The 23335-nt window shown below is 41.7% G+C and overlaps 1 protein-coding gene across 1 annotated transcript; it reads right to left on the reverse strand.

Moving 5' to 3' along the window:
* Positions 1 to 1127: 1127 nt before the first annotated feature.
* Positions 1128 to 23249, reverse strand: Mblac2 (metallo-beta-lactamase domain containing 2). Its single transcript, XM_028875635.2, has 2 exons — positions 22701 to 23249; positions 1128 to 2463 (listed from the first exon to the last, which is right to left on the reverse strand). Exons 1-2 carry the CDS (start codon positions 23152 to 23154, stop codon positions 2078 to 2080), a joined length of 840 nt encoding a protein of 279 aa, XP_028731468.1. The 5' UTR covers positions 23155 to 23249; the 3' UTR covers positions 1128 to 2077.
* Between the last annotated feature and the right edge of the window lie 86 nt (positions 23250 to 23335).

The following is a 23335-nucleotide window of genomic DNA, read 5'->3' on the forward strand; positions in this document are numbered from 1 at the left end:
TCACTTTCAAACCTCCTGCATTGTTGAGCAGTGCTGTGTATGTATGTGTGTGACTCTGTGTATGTATGTGTATGACTGTGTGTGTGTATGTATGTGTGACTGTGTGTATGTATGTGTGTGACTGTGTGTATGTGTGCGGCTGTGTGTATGTATGTGTGTGGCTGTGTGTATGTATGTGACTGTGTATATGTATGTGTGTGACTGTGTATGTATGTGTGTGGCTGTGTGTATGTATGTGTGGCTGTGTGTATGTACATGTGTGGCTGTGTATATGTATGTGTGCGGCTGTGTGTATGTATGTGACTGTGTGTATGTATGTGTGTGACTGTCTGTATGCATGTATGTGATTGTGTGTATGTATGTATGGCTGTGTATATGTACATGTGTGGCTGTGTGTATGTATGTGACTGTGTGTATGTACGTGTGTGGCTGTGTGTATGTACGTGTGCGGCTGTGTGTATGTATGTGTGCGGCTGTGTGTATGTACGTGTGTGGCTGTGTGTATGTATGTGTGCGGCTGTGTGTATGTATGTGTGTGACTGTGTGTATGTATGTGTGTGGCTGTGTGTATGTACGTGTGTGACTGTGTGTATGTACGTGTGTGACTGTGTGTATGTATGTGTGTGGCTGTGTGTAGGCCTGTATGTCTGTGTATGTGTGCACTCACACTCGTGACTGTTTGCCTACTAAAATAATAAAAAAACCTGAAGAACTGGGTGTCTGTAGGGTAAAATGTTACATAACTTGACAGAAATAAGAATCGCTGTTTTTTTCCTAATATTAAAAGATCTGATTTCCAAAAGTCGATCCATTTGGTCTAGAATATCAGTAATAAAATGTCAATAATAAAAATGTAGTGGGAAACTGTTTTAAAAACTTTTATGAAATATTCCAAAAGACTTTTTGATAAATTATTATTAAAAGCACCAAACGCAAACACTTTACCTAGTATCACTGAATAGTGGTTTCATGTTTCCTATGATGTCTGAGCACAGACTTGTTTTAATTCATGACAAAGAACGCTGAGCAGGGACAGGTGTTGTGAATCAGGATAAGAAGGCCATTTGCACTAGTCAGTAGATAATACATACATGGCAATTAATTTAAAAATTCTTCTGTGGTGCGTATACATGTCATATCAATCAAAGGAATGATTTACATTAAGATGTCATAGCTATCAGGAATTGTTTTGGTACTGTAAATCATGACACAATACTGAAGTTATTATTTAACCAGAAAAATTTTGTTTATATTATCTATTAATACTAAAATAGGATATAATAAAAAATTATTCTCAATGTGTATATTTTCAAATTTGCCTGACAGTGTCCTTTTAAGAAATCTGACAATCTGAAGTTAAGTTACATACGTTTGAATTTCACTTTCATGACTGAAAATATTACTTACACAATAACAAACAACGAACAGTAGTGTTTTACTGAAACACTCCGCAGTTTATATTTAAAGCTTTGCAATAAGACAAAAAATTCATTGTACTGTTCATAAGTTAAATTATATATCACGTTATGTCTTATACAAAGAATAAGAAAAAATAAAAAAGAGGCATAAAATCCAGGGTCACAAATATGGGATGTTTTAGCTGTCATCCTAATGCTAATTCATATTGAGTTCTACTTTATTTTTAAACCCAAGAAACTTTATCTTTAAATAAAACATGGACACAGAATCGGGTGTGAAGGGCAAGCCCAGAACTCCATTTGGTTCCCCCTAGGCATCCCGGGAAGTACACTAAGGAGGAGCATGGGCAGGTTTTGCGCTACGGTGAGTGTACCCTTGCTGCCCAGATCACCCCACAGCATTTCCAGAGCAAACACTCTGAAATGACAGCACTGGTCAGCTGGCTTCTTCCTTGGAAAAAAGAAAAACATACAACGCTAAGACAGCTACTTTTTGTTTGTTTTGTTTTTTGTTTTTGGCTTCCTCATTCTTAATCCTCTTTTTCTCTAATATACAATATGGTTATATAAAAGCACTTTTTGAAATGCTCACTATTAAATAACACAAGGGAACTGAGTTAATTTACACAGTTAACGCCAACAAAGGATCAGGACAGACACTAAGGGGAGGTCCTGGAGTTTGTCACACGGAGGGCCAAACTTGCCAGAGACCTCATGGCAAAAGTAGACACTTTGTGGCATATCCCAGCTTTTGAAATGTAGTTAGAAGCTAAACGAAAAAGCCTTTCGGCACCAAAGGTATTGAAGTGCCCGGGAAGCACCTTCTCCACGAGACCCGAGTCCACTAATTCTATGAGACGTTCACAAGTCCCAACATAGTCGCTTATCCTGCTGTACGGGAGCCAGTCAATCAGGGAGCCGTCATACACCACGTCGCCACTGAAGAGAACCTTCCGGTCTTTGTCATGTAAGCAAATACTGCCTCTCGAGTGACCTGGCATGTGCATAACAGTGAGCTGTCTGTCGCCAAGGTTGATCACATCCCCTACAAACAGAAACAGAAGACACCAATAAATATATAAAGTTTACTTGACTTTCATCATTGAAAAAAAACCATAAGTGCATTAAATAGGTTTTGAGGAAATTGATGATGACATTATCTTTACTTTCATTCCACAACGATTATGTTTCTCCATGGGGTGAGGGGCATGGGTGTGTACAGGTTCATGCACGCATGTGTATGTGGAGGTCAGAGATAGATGTATCTTTATTGCTTTCACCCTTATTTTTTGAGGCTGAACCTGGAGCTCATAATTAGGCAAGACTAGCTGGCCCATGCACTTCAGGGACCTGCTCTTTCTGCCTCTTCAGTGCCAGGATTACAGGCACACGTTATATTGGCTTATCTCACAGGCGTTGGAACCCAAACACAGGTCTCTGAGCTTGCATGGCTAGCCCTTTACTGAGCAGGTCACTCTCTAGCCCCCGACACTTTGTTTCTGAATGCTAATTTAAAAACAGGTAGCCTTGGGGCTGGAGCAACAGCTCTGTGGTTAAGAGCACTTGCTGCTTTTCCAGATGACTCAAGTTCAGTTCTTAGCACCCATGGCAGTCAGTGCAGCTACAATGAGATCCCACACCTGTGGCTTCCATGAGCATCTGGACTGGCATGCACATACCCACACACCTACACATAATTTTAAAAAATAAAAATAAATCCTTAAAAAATGGGTGACCTCTATTATATTTCTGTTGTTTTATAGACCAGTATTTACCAGATTAGCTTTTGCCCAAGTTACTATTATCAAATGCTACCTCTGTAGGTTATTAAAACAAAATTTAAAAAATAAAAAATAATTATTCTGTGGACAAATAATTTTTAAAATTCTTGCTTAAAAGAAAATAAATCATATTTCTGTTGTGTACGCTTCATAGAGCTGTTGATATGCCAACAATATTGCAGATATACATAAACACAGCTGTATACTTTTCCAAACTCCCTGGACCATGAAGCTTCCACTCTTCAGGAGTCAGTATCCTGGTGCACAGGCTGGGAATGCGGTTTTAGTGAAATGCATCACACTTTACCCCTTATGCTGTTCTGTGGGGTTGGGGCTTGAGGAAAAAGTGCACATGGAGATGCTCTTGGTAATGCTATTTCTGTGAACAATGAACCGTTTGATAGATAAATGGTGCTGATAACATAAGACACAAGACCCCAAGGAGTGAGGGCAGGATCCTAAGCCCATTCCTTCTTGGTTCTCACCCAGGAACCTCACATCTTCTGTTGCTCCAATTGAACTTCTTCAGGCTTACCTGCTACCATCCAACTGGATACACTCTCAGATTCCTCACAACTATTGACAGTCGGGGGAATGAAGGTATATAGGAAAATGGCTGTTTCACTGGGATTAAATCAAGTACTAACGTATATACTCAAAAAGATTCTTACTGTAATCTCTAGTTCAAATAAATCGTAGGAAGAAAGTCAATGAACTATAGCTAAAAGTTAACAAAGGAATTAAATGGCACAAAAATCAAGAGTTGATACGCATAAAAGGAAAACAATAAAGAAATGGAAGAAGACTAAAGCTAACTAGCAGGACCATGAAAAGAGCAGATCTAAAGACAACTGTGTCTTCGCATGCGAAGGGAAAACCCTCTCATCATGGCCAGAGGTGGATTAAAAAGCAAGATGCACAAAGTTGCCAGGAGAGGATCTCATAAATTCAAGGACATAAACCATGAAAAGGTTATGTAAGACAAAATAGAATTTTGCCTAGGAAACATGACCAAAGAGAAGTAGATTTTATGAGGATTTATTAGGTCAATACACTTAAAAAATTATGTATGGGGCTGGAGAGATGGCTCAATGGTTAAGAGCACTGCTTGTTCTTCCAGAGGTCCTGAGTTCAATTCCCAGCAACCACAAGGTGGCTCACAACCATCTGCAATGAGATCTGGCGCCCTCTTCTGGCCTGCAGGCATACATGTAGGCAGAACACTGTATACATAATAAATAAATCTTAAAAAAAAAAAAAAATTATGTATGTATATTGACCTAAAACCAACCAGAAAAGTGCATGATGGGAAAACTAAAAATTTAGCCAGGAGTGATGTCTCCTACCTATAATCTCAGCACTTGAGAAAATGAGACAGGAATTCTGTCATAACTCAAGGTTAGCTTGGGAAACAGTGATTTCCAAGCTGTCCTGAGCTACAAAGTAAAAGCCAATCTCAAAAAGACCAAACTAAATCAATAAATAACTTTATCTACAGAACTAAAAGTTCTTCTCTGAATAATTCATAAAACAAGAGAAAGTTAATCAGAGTACAGAAGACTAAGATAATACTTATTAATCAAGTTAATATAATTGATACATATAAAACACTTTATATCTAGAGAGATAACATTCTTTTGACTATATATGGGATATTTATTTGTCTATAATGCTAAGACATAAATCATGCTTCAATAAATTTAAAAGGAATAAAATCATGCAATTGTATAATAAAATAAAATAAACATAAATAAATAAATAAATAATCTGACCACAATATAATTAAGGCATTATTAGAAATAACATAACTAGAAATATTGATAATTTATAGTACATCTTAAGTAACTAAAAATAGTAATAAATTAAAAAGATAGTAAAACTGAATATGAAAAATATCCACAGAGGTAACCACCATACTTCTACCCAGCTTACGAAGTAAAAAGGTAAAAATTAAGTATCCTGGGTTGAAGTAAGTTGAATGAAATCAAAACATACCAAAATTTGTGGAAACTGGTAATTTGTGGAAATTGCTTTAAATGCTTACTTTATAAAGTTTTAAGTACTGCGATCAATTTCAAAGATGCTATCCTAAGAAGGTAACAGCAAATCAAACACTCATGTGTATTAAGAAAGAAGCAATAGCTGGCTGGGGGCTGAATTAGTCACAACGCCTCCCATAGAAGTGTGAGGGCTGGAGGCCGGATCCTCAGCACCCATGCCGAAAGCTGGGTATGGCTGCACACACTGGGACAGTGCACAGGATGAGTGGAGACAGGGAGGCTCCTGGAGTATTCCAGCCAGCCTAGTCAACTGGTGAGCATCAGGTCCAGTGAGAGACCCTGCCGCAAAAGACGAACTGAAGAGTGCACTCAGTGTTGACCTCTGGCCTCCATTCACACACATATACGTATACATCTAACACAAATACACGTAAACACTTTTAAAAGAATGATAATGAGGAATGTAGGAAATGGGCCAGAGAAGTGGTTAAACAACTAGGAGAACGTGCTGCCCTTGCGGAGGACCTGGGTTAGGTTCCCAGCACCAACGTGGCGGCTGTAACTTTGGTTCCAGGGGAGCTGATACCCTCTTCTGGCCTGCTCAGCATTAGGCATGTAGTGAACATCTATAAATGCAGGCAAACATTCATACACATAAAATGCAAATAAATAAATCTTTTTTATATATAAAAGATCATCAGAAAAGTAAATAAAAAAGAAACGTCATTAGAGAAAAACCAGGGGAGACAAATTTTTGAAAAAGGCTACAAAATTAATACACCCTTACCTAGGCAAATCAAAACAAACTGACGAGAAGGCACATTGCCAAAATGCAGAATGAAAGAGGGGAAGATCCTGAGTGTAAAGACAGTAAGAGGTAACAGCTTAGAAGCTGTCGTTGTACAACAGATAAACGTGAACAGTCAGGATGAAAAAAACCCCCTCTTCCAACAGGGGAAGAGGGGAAGTGCATCACAGACAGGGCGGCGGGCCGCTGGGAAGTGTGGGTGAACACAGTGATGGGGTGAGCACAGCGGGAGCGTGAGTGAACACAGTAATGGGGTGAACACAGTGGGAGTGTGGGTGAACACAGTGGGAGCGTGGGTGAACGCAGTGGGAGCGTGGGTGAACGCAGTGGGAGCGTGGGTGAACACAGTGATGGGGTGAACACAGCGGGAGCGTGGGTGAGCACAGTGGGGGGAGCGTGGGTGAACGCAGCGGGAGCGTGGGTGAGCACAGTGGGAGCGTGGGTGAGCACAGTGGGAGCGTGGGTGAACACAGTGATGGGGTGAACACAGCAGGAGCGTGGGTGAACGCAGCGGGAGCGTGGGTGAGCACAGTGGGGGGAGCATGGGTGAACACAGTGGGAGCGTGGGTGGGCACAGTGGGAGCGTGGGTGGGCACAGTGGGAGCGTGGGTGAACGCAGCGGGAGCGTGGGTGAACACAAGAACGCAGCAATGCCATTAAGAAGCACAGGCACCTAGCACCATTTGTAGAGGAGAAAACAGAGGAATCCCCAGCCTCAGCTCACTTCCCTTGTGCCTGACTGGCTCCAGTACTCAAAACTCACCAAGCTGCTGCTCTTACACACTGCTTTCTGCTTTGCTGGTATTGTTGTCTTGCTACTTTGGCTTTTAAAATGTTGTTATTTCATGGCCTATGATCAAGACACCAAGCCTAAGAATCCACCAGAGAGAAGACAGAGCTGAGACATACACTAAATGCATAGAAAATCTATTTAGTGGTTATAACATAAAATCCCCAAATCTAAATACATGGATATCCAAGCACAGTGGACACAGTGGACATTTAGAATCTCAAGCAGAAATGATTAGAGAAGAACTCCTCTGTAGTCTATTATGGTCAAGGTGCCAAGGAACAATATTAAAGCTGTAAGAGAAAGATGTCAACTGACATTCTAAAGCAAACAGAAGAATAACATCAGGCCTCTCAACAGAACTAAAAGCCGTAAGAGCATGAACAATTCACCCTGAAGGTGAATACTGTCTAACCAAGATACACTGCAAGGCTATCTTTTAAAATCAGCAGGTACGCGTGTTTTAAGACCTACACAAGTTAAAGAAATCCATTGCCATCAAGCCAGCATTGCAGACTGTATCTGAATTCTAATCACAGAGGAGGAGTACAGGATCAGTCACTGTAACACGGGAATAATACATTTACCACAGAAACCTATGAATGAAGACAAAATAGGCAATGATCAATCGCATCCACATTAGTCAACTCTCAAACCCTTACCTGATGCAGGGGAGAAAGAATAACAAACAACAACACAATCAACCGGGAGAACAACCAATGAAAGGATAGAAATCAGCAAGCTCTATATAGTAACCTAAATGTGAATGGTTTTAACTCCACAATTCAAAGGTCTGTACTAGCTGTTTGGATTAAAAAATATGATTGAACTATTTGTTATCTAAAAGGAACACACCTCACTGGCAAAGACACAGATGAGCGTGAAAGGCTGACAATCGAGTGCCCGGCAAACGGAAACTGACCAAGTTACTCTTGGATTGGATAAGACAGACCTCAAGCCAAAATTAATCAGACATGATAAAGCAGTTCAGTACATATAATGAAGGGAACAATTAACCAAGAAGGCAGCATCATTGTAGCTACATATGCATCAAATATCGAGCTCTCAACTTATACAACAATATTAACAGACATAAAAGGACAAGTGAATCCTGATAAAGGAATGGGAATAACTTCATATGTTACCTATCTTTAGAGAGGTTATCAATACTAAAAGCCAACAAAGAAATGTCAGTATCTACACTATATGCCACTAATCTTTTCTGCACACATTCTTCTAAGCAGCCCATGAAACTTTCTCAGACATAAATCACATTTTAGGTCATAATGTGAGTCTCTACAAATTAAAAAAAAATTATTTTTGCATCTTATCAACTCATACTTGAATAAAGCTAGAAACCAGTAACAAGAGAAGACAGAGACTATGCAAACAGATGGAGGACTAGAAAACATGTTTTTAAATAGCCAGTGGGTTAATTCTAAATTGAGGCTAGAGAAATGGTTAAGAAGTTAAGAGCGCCAGGCGGTGGTGGCGCACGCCTTTAATCCCAGCACTCGGGAGGCAGAGCCAGGTGGATCTCTGTGAGTTCGAGGCCAGCCTGGGCTACCAAGTGAGTTCCAGGAGAGGCACAAAGCTACACAGAGAAACCCTGTCTCGAAAAAGCAAAAAAAAAAAAAAAAAAAAAAAAAAGTTAAGAGCACTAGCTGTTCTTCCAGAGGATCCATGTTCTATTCCCAGAACACACATGGATGCTCACAACCATAATGTAACTCCAGACCCAGGGGAGATCTGATACACTTTCCTGGTCCATATACACAAAATTTTGAATCTTAGAATAAAAAAAAAAAATGAAAGCATAACAGCAAAGGAAGTTGTAAGAGGAAAGACTAAACAAATGTGAGCGATCACACCGAAGAATTAGAGAGGTCACAAGCATGTAATGATGCACATCAAGGTCTTAAAAAAACAAGAACAAGCCAAACCCAAGAGCAGTAAATGGAAAGAAATAGAAAAGATTGGGGCAGAAAGTTAATGAAACAGAAACCAAAGAATAGAAAGAATCCATTACACAAAGGACTGATCTTTGAAAACCAAAATAAGTAAGATCAATTAACCCTTTGCCAAGTTAGTTCAGAGAAAGACCTAAATCCATAAAATTACAGATGGAAAGGGGGGACATTAAGAAAATACCAATAAAATCCCCAAGATAATTAGGGAATACTTTGAAAACACATTTCAAAAAAACACAAATGACCCACCAAAAATTAATCAGGAAAATATAAACAACTCAAATAGGTCTATAAAACTGAGGTCAGAGCCATAATAAAGCGATTTCCAACACAAAAAGCCCAGGACATTCACTGTTCATGTCTACCAGGCCTTTAAAGAAAAATTAAAGTCAACTCCTTGAAGTATTCCACAAGATACAAAGGGGAAGAACACTTTCAAACTCATTCTATGAGCTAGTACTACCCTGATATCCAAATCAGATAAGGACACAATATTAAGAAGTATAGATCATGTCCCTGAGGAACATACATGCAAAAATCCCAAATAAAATATTTGCAAATCAAATTCAAGAACAGCCTCAAGGCCCACACCAGGCCCGGTGGCTTTCTCTCTGCCTGATGTGTACAGATCAGGATGTAAAGCTCTCAGCTCAGGATGTAAAGCTCTCAGCTGCAGCTCTAGTGTTATGCCTGCTTCCTGTCATGATGACCACAGACCAACCCTCTAAAAATGTAAGCCCCCAACTAAATGCTTTCTTTTATAAGAGTTGCCTTGGTCACGGTGTCCCTTCACAGCAACAGAACTGTAACTAAGACACAGGTTTTTATTTTGTAGCCCTGACTGGCCTGGAATTCCCTATATACACCAGGCTGGCCTCAAACTCACAGAAATCTACATGCTTCTGCCTCTCGAGTACTATGATTTAAGACATGCACTGGGTCTTCAAAGAAATATTAATTATGATTAAATATGAGACACTTTCAAAAAAGCAGCAGGATACAGAATTGACAAGAAAAATCAGATTTTTATATGCTAATAACATATTTATGAAGGAAGAAATCAGAAAACATACATAATTTAAAAAGTAAAATACCTAGAAATAAACCTAACAAAGTTTAAAGACTTCTATAATCAAACTAAAGGGAAAAAAAAAACTGAAAAAGACACAGGAAAACAGAAAAAAAATGTCCTATGTGAGTTTCTTTTCCTGATGCTGTAATCAAAATACCCTGACAAAAGTAACTGAAGAAAAAAACCAAAGGTTTATTACAGCTCACGTTCAAAGTCCAGCCTATCACAGCAGGGAACTCAAAGTAGCAGGAGCTGGGAGCACTTGGTCACATCACATCCCCAGTCAGGAAGCAGAGAGAGATGTATGGCTGTGATTGATGTGATAAAAGTTGAACGGCCAATAGCTAGAAAAGAGGTTAGTTGGGACTTCCTGGGACAGAGAGGACACTGGGAAGGAGACACCAGGAGATGTGGAGGAAGCAGCATGGGCAGCATGGAGAGATGAGGTGACGAGCCACGTGACAGAACATAGATTAAAGTAAATGGGTTAATTAAAGTTATAAGAGCTAGTGGGACAAGCTTAAGCTAAGGCCAAGCTTTCATAATTAATAATACATCTCCATGTCATTATTTGGGAGCTGACTGGCAGGACAGGAAAAAGACTCACCACAGAGAGATAAATGAATGTGGTTGCTGCTGATCAGCTATTTCTCCATCTTATACAGCCCAGCATTCCTCAGCCCAAGGAATGACCCTGCCCACTATGAAGACGGACCTTCCCACATAAATGATGTAATAAAAATAATCCCCCAACAGGCATGCCCAGAAGCCCATCTCCAAAGTGATACTAGATTCTGTCAAGTTAAAGCACCAATTAGAATCTCCCAAGCTTAAGTACTGCAAGAAGCGTGATGATGGTTGTGTTACGAAGAATGACCTACAGATTTAATGCATCACCATCAAAAAACAAGTGGCATTCACCACAGAACTGAAAAAACAATTCTAAAATTTATATCGAAGCACAAAAGACTTTGACTAACCAAAGCAATATTAAGTAGGGAGACAGCATCCCCTACGTGGTTTCAAGTTACATCTCAGAACTATAGTAGCAATATCAGCATTTAATGGCAAAAAATAGATATCAGATCAATGGAAGAAAGCAGAAGATCCAGACATAATAAATGTAACTGTAGTCATCTAATTTCTAACACAGTTGCCGAAAATATACATGGAAAAAAAAAGTCTCTTCAATGAATTAGGCTCGGAAAACAGGATAGTCATGTTGTGTGACTTTTCCTGAAGAAACATGACCAAACATCTATTAGTCCTCAGATAGCAAAGACAGTGACCCAAAGAAACAATTCCATCCAAACTCAACCTGATGAACAATGAGCTTATTGAATTACTTACAGGAGCATGGGTAAGGCAAGACACTCCACCACAGGATCATGGGTAAGTCAAGACACTCCATTACAGGATCATGGGTAAGTCAAGACACTCCATCACAGGAGCATGGGTAAGTCAAGACACTCCATCACAGGAGCATGGGTAATTCAAGACACTCCATGACAGGATCATGGGTAACTCAAAAGACACTCCATCACAGGAGCACGGGCAACTCAGGACTATCCATCACTGGAAAGTCTAGCCCAGCCTGGGTGTTGCTCTCACAAGCGCTGTATCAATGAGTCCCCTTCAACATCTTATAACTCTGTAGCCACCAAGACCACATGCAGTCATGTGTGTGAACGCAGGAGTGGAAGTGTGTGTGTGATGGGCAGAATCCTAGGTTAGGGATCTGGTGACTCTCTCTCCTTCTAGAAGAGAGACAAATGTTCCCATCACCATCACCACAGAACTAGCTATCATTGTATTGTTTTACTTATTTCACTGCAAACACAAAGACTATTTTGCTCCATGGTAGCTAATGGTCATGCTACACTCAGAGAAAACAGTCATTCCCCTACACCACATTCCTAACAATGAAAACTGGATCCCTGTCTTTTATTCTGTACAAAAACCATTCAAAATCATGGATGGGTCACTAATAGGAGACCTAAAACTCTAAAACTGCTAGAGCGAAGTACAGGAAATAATTGTACAAACTGACAAATAATACTGCATGAAATTCAACAGCATTTGTACTAGAGAAACATTAGCAAAGTGGAATAGAGAGCAAATGGTGTGGGAGCAAGTCTTGAACATGCATGTGTTACAGGACTAACAGCGAGAACCTATAATGAACGAGATACACCAAAGGAACAGATCTGCTTACTCAGACACTCTGGACATTTCATTCTTTCTCTGAAGAACCCTCTCTCCCTATCGCCCACCGCTGAGCCTGGGAACTAACTGAAAAGGCATGAGTATCTCTGCACTTCATCTCCCTGCTCCCCACAGCTGCTGGCATTTATAGCTTGCCTGACCTGCTATTTATCTCTTAGGGGAAAAAAAAAGGAAAAAGAAAGAAAGGAAAGAAGGAAGAGAGAAAGGAAAGAAAAAGATGCTCCTTGAGCTTCCTTCTGAACCTAGTTTTTCAATTCCTTTATCAGGAAGACTAAGAAGCTACAAAAGGGAAATCACGCTAAAGGACACAAGCCAACCCCTAAACAAACATTTCTTTTCATAAAAGGAATCAAGACACAGAAACGCACTCCTAACTCTCCATGACAGATGTCATAATGAAACTTATTATTTCATATGATAACTAAAACATTCAATTAAAAAGGGCAGTAAACTAGCACTGTTTGCAATTTTAAGCCTACCAAATTTCCAGCTTAGTTGAAATTGTGTATCTTTTAAAAGGCACAACTATTCAAAAGTACTACAAGGGGAAAGTCTGAATTGATATAAGAAGGTAGGAGGGTTCAATACAACTCAGTAGCCAGTGTTTGTTCAAACTTGGAGAGTCTGACTCCAAGTAGTTTATTCTAGGCATATTTAAGCATAGCAGAATTTTGAAAAAAAAAAAATGTATGGTGATAATGAACTCAATCCCCATGTGCACAACAAAGCTTAAGACAAGATTACCTCAAAACTCTTTGTAAAGTAACAGTGACATTTTCCATAGAGATGAGTTGTATAGACTAACTAAGTGAACAGGATCAAGATAGGGTCTGAGGAAGGATAGGTCACTGACCGAGACAAACAGCTCAAGATAAAGGTCTGGGAGAATTGATATGGCCTCTGTCACAGGGTAGTGTAAAGGCCACCAGGCAACATCCATTCCCAGCCTTCTGGGCAGAAAACAGGTTATACATCTCTTTAAGAGGCAACTCCGAGTGTTTAAGATTCCTGGTTTCCCTAGTGCTTATCTATAACTACACAATAAAGAAAAATTCAAAGCCGGTGGTGGCGGCGGCGGCGGCGGCGGCGGCGGCGGCGGCGGCCGCGGCACACACCTTTAATCCCAGCAGAGGCAGGTAATCTTTGTGAGTTCGAGGCCAGCCTGGTCTACAGAGCGAGATCCAGGAAAGGTGCAAAGCTACACAGAGAAACCCTGTCTTGACCCCCCCTCCCAAAAAAGCCAAAGAACTGTGAGAAAGAGAAAGGTTGGGGATGCTATAAATCTCAACCTTTCTAATGCTGCAACCCTTTAATACAGTTCCTCAAGTTGTGGTGACTCCAACCATAAAATTATTTCATTGCTACTTCATAATTGTAATTTTGCTACTGTTATGAATTATAATATAAATATCTGATATGCAGGATACCTGATATGTGACCCCTGTGAGAGGGTCGTTCAGCCCCCAAAGGAGTTGAGCCCCCTGCCATAAGGCATCAGGTGTTTACACACACACATACACACACACACACACACACACACACACACACACACACCAAAACAAAACAAAGAAAAAAGAAAAAGACAATATTTCTATATACTACAAAGAACAATCAGAAACTCATTTTAAAAAAATTCAAAAAGTACCAAAAAGAACACTCAGGCAAGAGAAATATGTTCCCAGGCAGGCATGGTGCTCCAGAGCTGTGATCCCAGCCACCAGGGAAGGGGGCTGAGGTAGGAATGCCACAATGCAAAGCTGGCCTAGCTTCCTGAGTAAGCCAGCCTGTAAAATTTGGTGAGATCTTGTCTCAAAATATAAAAATGAAAACGAAAAGACAAAGGGGAGCTGGGATGTAGGTCAGTGGAAGAGAATTTGCCTCAAATGTCCGAGGTCATAGGTTCAAGCCAAAGAAACAGAGATAAAGTGAAGACTCACTGTTGTGTTAATACTGCCTTCTGCAACGCTGAAACAATCTATGGGGCCACCTGGATCTGAGAACTACTTAAAATGAGGTGCGATTTTAATTTTAATCTGTTTTTACTTCAACTTGTATTATGACAGTCACATGTGGTTTGTGGCTGCTATAATATTTAGTGCAGATTCACCACAATTTCAATGAAAATGTCAACATGATTTGTGGAGATGGGGGAAGGCAAAGTGTGTGTGTGTGTGTGTGTGTGTGTGAGTGTGTGTGTGTGTCTGTGTGTCTGTGTGTGTCTGTGTGTGTCTGTGGGTGGTGGGTGTCAAATAAGAGCAAAGTACTAAAATGTCACAATAAAAGCCATTTCTTTGTATGCTAATCGTAAAATTAATTTACAGAAATGAAAAGAAATGAAAGTTAGGACATAGACAGATTCTTTATAACTTTCTTTCCTATCTCCAACTTGACACGTTTTCTCACCGATCAGTTTGTACACTTCCCAAATGGGAATAACAGTTCTTGCTTACAGAATACTTAGTTTAAATGATACAATGTCTGCAATTAGAGTGCTTCTCAGCACACCAGTAAATGTCAGTCATTACACCTTTACCACTGCCATCTTCCTCCTCCACCTCTCAAGCTAGATGCTTCTAGACTCAAGTTTACTTCCATGCTCTGGCCATCACTTGCTGTGTGGAGTTATGATCTTGTCAGTCTCTCTCTCTAAGAACCTTTTAATCTATAAAATAAAAATAACAGTCGAATCTATTTTATAGAGTTGTTTTGACAGGCATTGTGATAGCTGCTCTTGGTTGTCAACTTGACTATATCTGGAATGAACTACAATTCAGAAATGGAGAGCACACCTGTGATTGATCCAGATCTGGAGGCAAGAAGACAACATGTCTTTGATCTGGATCTTGTGACTGGAAGGCACACCTTTAATCTGGGCTACATCTTCTGTGGAGCCTGTACAAGGACAGTGGAAGAAAGAAGGGTTCATTCTTTCTTCACCTGCTGGTCCTCGCCTTGCTAGCACATCCTTTCCTTCACTGAATCCATCCTACTTCTTCAGGATTCCAGAATATACAGAAGACCAGCTGAGACACCCAGCCTTGTGGACTGAATAACTACTAGATTCGTGGACTTCCCACTCACAGCTAGCCACTGTTGGATTAGTAGGACTACAACCTGTAAGTCATTCCAATAAATTCCCTTTATACATACATACATATATACATATATATATATATACATATATAGAGAGATTTATTCCATAAGTCTGTGACTCTAGAGAACCCTAATACATAAATGTTAAAAATGTTTTTAAATAGAAAAGGAAATCTGACTATAAAATTAACATGAAGGCTGAAGTTGTGAGTTATAAGTAGAGTGCACGCCTATCATTTGTGAGGACCCACCCAGGTTTAATCTACAGAACTACAGAAACAAAAATTCCATAAATTGCATACAGTCCAGAATAATAAAGACAATTATGAAAAAGACAAAGTGGGAAGACTTACACTACCTAATCCCAGCAAGTAAAGAAAGCAACGTGTTTCTGCCTAAATGACAGACAGTGTTATGGTCTGAATAAAAATGTCCGAACTACATCCATGTTTGATCACTGGGTTCCTAGAGGGTGGGTCTGTTTGGCAAATTTGTGAAACCTTTAGGTAATTCTTGATATCAGGCAATTTTGAGCATCAATGAACTAAACCAACTGATTTCAAACTTAGGTGCGCACTGAAGTCCAAGGAAGGATGTATAAAACTGTAGACGCAGGTTCCACCCACTTCTGATTCCACAGATACAGGGTGATGCATAAGAATCTGCATTTTGATGAGTTCCAGGAGGAAACCCGGAGGCTTCTCAGTCCAGGACCACACTTTCAGAAGTACTATTACAGAGCCCACTTCTCAGTGATGCCAACACGTTTGAAGTGACAACTGTCTCTCCAGACATCTGACATCTGATGCTCTAACATCATCTTACTCACTGTATTAGTCGCCCGGAGTGTCCCTTAACAACAAGGCTTCTTTCCCTTCATCACCGCTGCAACATCTAAAGTCTTGGCTATTAGGTCCTAGGAATTCCAGATTTTAACAAATTCACCCAAATGATGGTTTGGAACCACAGTTGTGCCTAATGTTTTTTCTAGCAAATGATCCCAAACAATACATAAGCACAGAGTTGAAGGCTCTGAAAGAACTTTGGTTCTGACTGTAGTCCCAGAACATCTATACTAGCTATATCAGGCCAAACCCCGCCCCCCCTCCAAAAAAAAAAAAGCCCAAAAAAACAAAAAAGCCTCACTACTGCTTCATCATCCTGTCCGGTCCTGACTTAAACCTCAGCAATGACATTAAGATAGTGTGAGACATCCCCAGATTTCTCCAAATTCTATGCCTGATGTCAGAATTCTTCTGGTTTAAGGTATTTTGGAGAACTAAAAACCAGCATCATTCACTGTACACTGGCAGGTCAGGGAAAGAAACCATTGTTATGTTGGTTTAATGATACAAAAGTTGTGTCTTAGGGTTACGAATACTGTGATGAAACACTATGACCAAATTCAACTTGGGAAGGAAAGGGTTTATTTTGCTCACAGTCCATCATTAAAAGCAGTGAGGGTAGGAACCTGGCAGGAGCTGATGCAGACCATTAGAGGGGTGCTCCTTATTCATTTGCTCAGCCTGCTTTCCATAGAACCCAAGACCACCAGCCCAAGCATGGAACCAGACCACAGGCTGGTCCCTCCCCCTTGAGCACTAGTTAAGAAAATGCCTTACAGCTTAATCTTATGGAGGCATTTTTTCCATTGAGGTTCCCTCCTCTCAGATGACTCCAGCTTGTGTCAAGGTGTCATACAACTAGCCAGTACAAGTTGAGTTGAAACCAACGATTTGACAAATGTTCAGAAGAGAGTGGAGACGGGCAGTTTTATGCTCAGAAGTACCAATGCAAGAATGGAGTCTATTCTTTAGTAACACCTAGGTGATACTCAAAATGTCTTAACAAAAAGAAGACAAAAACCCCACCAGGCATAACAGACACCGACCACGGTACGTCCTTAGTGCTGACTAGTTTTGCTCTGCTCTACCTCGTGGTTTAAAAGTGCTTCCCACATGCTGAAAAGTGCCCAGGCACAGCGTTTCATGAAAACCTCTTATGAGGAACAGTCACCTATGAAACCTTCCCTCTTCTTCCCTCCCTCCTTCTCCCCATCTCTTGACTTCTCAATGCCCTTTCCCATTTTAGCATCCCCCAACTCTTTTCTAATTGCAGTTTTTAATAAAAAAGAAAAAATACATGTATCTGAAATAAGATGTTTAGGGCTTTAAAATGTAAGATATTCCCTTGCTCCATTCTCTATTGCCGGTATACCTTTCAGAGGTGACCATGTTAAGTAACTTTAGTTCCTTCTGATAGTTAACTCTACAAAATATAATTGTCTCCACGTAATGATTGTACTGTATTTTTTAAATTATCAGTTTGATATACTCCAGTGATGTCGTGCATGTTGATTTCCACATCTTTAGCTTTTCCTTCTCTGTCATTACACACATATCCTCATCGTCTCACCACACAGCCATCAGGAGAAGTGGGATCCCTCTCTGCCTGTAAATGATCGCATCAGCAGGCCTACTCCACTGTGCTGACGCTCGCTTTTGATTCTCCTTTCCAGTAGATTTATGTTATCGTACTGGTGCCTTCCTCTCTGTTGGCTTCAGTCCTTCCTTGTGAGGGGCGTATCCCTGTGGTTTCCTAAGTAACAGGATGTGGGAATGCTTTGTGAGCACTTCACTGACAGCGGGATGGATGTGAAGTTCTAAGATGGGACGATTACTACTCAAAAGCAAAACGTCTGCTCTAATCCGGCTCTGATCCCAATATTTGACCCTTGTTGACCTGTCGGGTCTTCTTTGATCTCCATGTTCTGATTTCTTTACTATGTGCTTGACGTGGATGTGTTTTCATCCCTGAGCTGGGAATCCTGTGGGGTCTTCCAGTCTGAATGCACATCTTATACTCGTGGGTTCTTAGATATGTTTTTGTGTTGCTTCTGCACTCACTGCTACCTCATCTGTATGTCCTGCACCTATCACCCTGGTGCTTGCCTTTCAAACTGCTCCTGATTTACCTAGTCTCCCCCCCCCCCAGGTTCCATCTTATCCATCTGCTTTTGCTTTTTGTACCTGTATCCTCACTGTCTACACAGTGAACTGTTATGGTTTAAATTCCTTAAACTCCTTGTGGATGATGTTCTGTCATTTCTCTTTAAAGCATCCTTGTTGCCTCGAGAAAACCTCTCTAGTAACTTTGCTTATTTTCAGACAATGTTGATGATAACTCCACCTCAACTTCCAACTTGATTTATGCTAAATGTTAAAAATGTTTGATCTTGTGTAAGCATCTTTGGACAGAAACTTTGCCAGAAAGATTCTGCTTGAGATACCCATCTCTCAATGAGAAGTATCTTCCTATCACCTTCAAAGTATTTGGTCCAGCTTTCTTTTCACACCTTCCAATGGCTTAAAGCACCACACACCAATACTTTTACAAAACTTTTCCAGTTCCCAAAACATGAGGATTTGCCATTGACTGGGATTGGGAAACCAGGGTCATAATCTCAGTTTCTAATCAGCATAGTTGATCTCCAGCAAAAATCTTGGCTGCATGTTTAAGAGCAGAAAGGAAAATAACATTTGAAGCACATACACAGGGCCTCTGGAAGCAGGCATAACAGTAGACAGATCCAGTCAGGGATGGCAGATGGTCTCCATACTGGCATTCAGTCTTTTCTCAAGGGGTCAGACATCCCAGATTATAATTCTCTAATTTCCTACCCCCGGGTGGGGAACTAGGAAGCTTGGCTCTCATTCCTCTGAGTATCTAGTAAGAAATGTGCATTGCACACTCTCACACACTCATTCCCTGCTGTTTGCCATGCTGACTCCCTGAGCTCAACTGTACTGAGCACTCCCCAATTAAGAAAACTTTATTTCCTACCCCTGGAGAATAAGCTAACTGGATGGGGGAAGGCACTCCTTTCAGAAAGGGTCTATGGTTTTAAGAACTTCTTAAATGTTTACAACCTGTTTCACCTGTCTTAGTCGCATTACTGATGTGAACTGAACTGGCTCTTGGGACAGAACTGTTCAGCCATTCACATCTAATTTCCACCCTTACGCAGTTTAGATTTATACTTCACGTCACAGTCTCCTCATGGTCATGCTAGTTCCATGTAGGAGGCATGTAGGTCCCCGCAGGAATGTTAACTACACAGTTGTCCCTTCACAGAGCGGGACATGTAACCAGTTGTCTGCCCAGGAGGCTGGGAACAGATGTGGTTAACAGCCTGGTGCCCTTTGTGTTATCTGTGTGGTCAGGACCCAGTGGCTCCCCAGACCCTCATCTTGGTCTTGTTGGTCTCAATCTATAGTGCCACCCGCCCCCATGCAGAGCTTGTTTATCTTCAACCTGTTTCCTCTGTTAATGCCCAGAACGGATCCTTAAGGAAAATGTCACTTGTACTTTATAAGAGTTTCAATGTCGTCATTTCTTAAGCTTCGTTGTGCACATGGCATTGAAACTTTTCACCAGGAAACTTGACACCAAACTGTGTTGTGCTTAAATATGCCTAAAGTAAACTACTAAAACTTCAGACTCTGGAAGTTTGAACCAACACTGGCTACTGAGTCGTGTTAAATGGAACCGCCTTATCTCTCCCAGATGGACATTCTGCTGGCCTTGGTGGTCACAGAGACACCCACAGTTCCAGGAGGTCTCAGGAGGGGTACAAATTACATGTCTGTTCACCCTGTTCTGAGAGATGCAGTTTTTGTTTTTAACTTCGATAAATGATGTAAGTCCACCTGAAACTACTACTCTGAGGTCATTTATCTTGGTGACTTTAAGCAAACTGTTTAGATAGGGATAAGGAGGACAAAGGGACAAAAGGAAAAATCACTTAAAATTGAATCACTGGAATATTGTGAAAAATAAACAGTGATGAAAAATAGACAGCCTCTTTAAAAGGCATGGGCTCTATCTCAGGTCTATTGTTCTCATCTTACAGAAAGATACTGTTTCCCTGTTAGTACATGGATTGTTTCTGTCAAGGCTAATGCCCTAGATGAGATAGCTAACCTCTTTGACCTTCACTTAGAAGGATGCTTTTAGGTTAGAGATACAGTGCAGATTTATGCTTCTCCACGACAGCAAATCATCAATTCACTTAACGAAATGTAGTAATGATTTTGCCCACTTGTATTCTAACCAGAGCTGTTCTGTTACAGCTGCATGAGTGTGTGTGTGTGTGTGTGTGTGTGTGTGTGTGCAAATATATATGAATTTTTAATATAAACATCGTACATCTCCTTCCAGACATCTGGACTGTGTTAATACCCAGTTAGCAACCCACATCCTTCAGAAGACAGGAAATTAATATTCCTGAGACGAGAGATCAGATGCTGCTCAAGAGGGGGAGGCATCCGTGTCTTAATGAGAAGCAGCTTTCCACAATGCTATTCTGTCACCCTCAAAACAAGGCTCGAAGCACCACACACCAGGAGTTTACAGTACTTTTCTAGCTCCAAAAATGTCAGGATTACTACCAACTGGGATTTGGGAAACCACCAGTTATAATCCCAGGGTCTAACCAGTCTAGTTGATGAAGGCAGGATATTCAGCCAGCCTCTCTTTGATAGAACAACCACCACCCTACCAGTCTTAGCTGTGCTTATGTCTCAAGCTGTGCATATGGCTGTCTACCTGCTGGAGCAGGGCTCTTTCCTCTACCATGTGGGATCCAGGGATCAAACCCAGGTTGACAGGCGTGGCAGGAAGTGTCTTTACCTATGGAGCCATCTCATTGGTTCCCCACCGTTCTTTTACCCTTGACTTCCTATTGCTGGCAATAATAAAAAGTAAACAAAATATTTCTAGTTTAAACAATTTAATATATTTTAATATTAGTGTAAAATCTTGGGTTTTGTTTTTTTTTTTTTTTTTTTTTGAGACCCGTTTCCTCTGTGTAGAAAGAGGGTACTTTTAATTTAAAATTCTTTGGTGGCTTTGAACTCCTGACCTCCTGCCTCAGCCTCCTAAGTGCTGAGATTATATAGGCTTGTGCCACTTACCATTCAAATTATTTTCATTTTTCTTTTTCTTTCTGGAACTCACTATGTAGAACAGGCTGGCCTCAAACTCACAGAGATCTGCCTGCCTCTCTTTCTCAAGTGCTGGGATTAAAGGCGTGTGCCACCACACTCAGCCGATGTAAATATCTTTTAGGTTGGGTGCCAGAGTTTACTTTGACTACCCCATCAAGTGCTTGGAAATTTTACCCCCGAAACCATCATTTTAAGAAGAAATATAGTAATAAAAATTACCTAATGTAAATGTATATTTTAAATCCCAAATTGTCAAAGTAGGCTCCCCTCTAAAGCAGTTTTTAAAAAAGAAATCTTCAGACTTGAAACTTTAATGGAGGGACCTATTAGTTGGGTGTAAGGGAATAGAATTTCATGCTTTTTCATATCATATATTATATCCCTTGGGATAAATGCATTTCTGTAAAATATTTTATTATTTACATATTGCTTAGTTCTTAGTAAGAACCATTATAATGCAACTGGATTTTTTAACAGTACAGAGGAGTGTGTAGGCAATTAAAATGATTAACCCTGAAAACGTGACTTGCATAATCTACTCTCAATTATCATATCTCATGAGCAGGATTTATGTGTGTTCTGTTTGCTTTCCTCTGCTATGCCTTGGGTCAGGCCCCAGCTTGGATCATGATTCTGTTCCAGGGACTCTAGGCGAGGCAATTTAATCGGGGGTCTCTGGCCTCACTTCACAAGTGTTATGTGGATAAAATTAAAAAAAAAATCTTAAAAAGAGAATATGAAATTAATATGCCAAGTACTGTCGCTGTCACTAAGTGGTCCAGCAGTTCCTGCGGGGTGAGAAGGGGACTGGGGCCTGCTCTATTTTGCTCTGTTCTTTCAATTTCATCGGACCAAAGAGAATGAAGTCTGCCTTAGCACATACTGAATCCACCGGAAACGACTCCCTTATTTATCTTTCATAGGCCTTGCTCTCACGCAGACCAGATATTTGTCATAATCTGCTCTTCCACGTCTGTGTTCACCATCAAGCCTTTCTTTCTTCTTGTGGGACAATAACAAGGAAACAAACCCATCGGAAAGGTACGGATGGATGAAATGATTCGAACCACGGCTCTCTAGCTTTCTAAGCCTACAGGTGGGACTCATGGGCACTCCGAGGTGAGCACGCACATGAAGCAGCAGTTTTCAAAGCACAGAACACTAACACTCGGTTCACAAGGTGCCATTCCTTAAAAGCCTGCTCGTTACAAAAGCTGGAGATGTGCGACCCGCGCTTGGGGAAGACAGGAAAATCTCCAGTCACAAGTCTCCGCAGTGTTACTACTGCAGCCGACACAGAGAATTGATGGGGGTGGTGCCAGCCACAGTTGCAGAGCGCGTCTCCTGGCAGAGAACGCTGCCAGGGCCTTGGCTCTGCACAATCCGGCGTTCACCCAGCAAAGGGTGAATGAGACACACTGTTCCCGCGCTGCACCCCAACGGTGCCAAGGTAGCCACGGAGGGCAGCAACCTGCGGCACACGCTCCCCAAGCCCCTCCCTCAGCGACAGCGCGCGCCCCGCGGGGCCCATTACCATCCTGCAGAATGAGGGTGGGCTGCACTGCCGGCACTCGGAACTGCCTGGCCCTCCAGCCGGGGCTGGGGGCCCGCACCACCTCGCTGTCCGAGAGCCAGGTCACGGTCTCAAAGTTGTCCCCGCGAGCCAGGGCCTCGGCCTCGGCGCGGTGCACAGCCACCTGGTCGAACTGGTAGAGGCCGCCGGAGTGATCGAAGTGCACGTGGGTGGCCACCGCCAGCAGCGGCCGGCGCCCCGCATCCTCCTTCGCCCCGCCGTCCTGCAAGAGGCCGGAGGAGTAGAGGTACTCGGGGAGGCTGCGCAGCCCCAGGCCCGTGTCGATCACCACGTCCTGCTCCGAGCCGCGCACCAGCCAGATGTTGGCGCGGTTGCCCGACTCGTAGAAGCGTTCTTGAATCCAGAAGATGCCATCGCCCAGAGACTTGTGGGCGTACCACTCGAGCGCCGACATGCTGCTGCGCAGGGGTGCGGCCGGGAGAGGGTGGGTGTGCCTCCCACGGGCAGTCCGGGACCCGGCGCTGCCGCAGTGTGCAGCGGGCGGCGTAGCACACTCTCAGCCCCCGGAGGAGGCGCGGACGAGGGGCGGGGATGCGGAAGGGGGCGCGGATAGGACGCGGCGACGCTGCCCAGAT

This window comes from Peromyscus leucopus, chromosome 11, assembly GCF_004664715.2.
Source record: "Peromyscus leucopus breed LL Stock chromosome 11, UCI_PerLeu_2.1, whole genome shotgun sequence".
NCBI lineage: Eukaryota > Metazoa > Chordata > Mammalia > Rodentia > Cricetidae > Peromyscus > Peromyscus leucopus.

Bases quoted from the DNA above. Each gene is read 5' to 3' on its own strand.
- Mblac2 (XM_028875635.2), bottom strand. From the start codon at position 23,154: ATGTCGGCGCTCGAGTGGTACGCCCACAAGTCTCTGGGCGATGGCATC. The intron at 2,464-22,700 runs GTAATGGGCCCC...TTCTGTTTGTAG, and splicing joins CACCCTCATTCTGCAGGATG to GGGATGTGATCAACCTTGGC.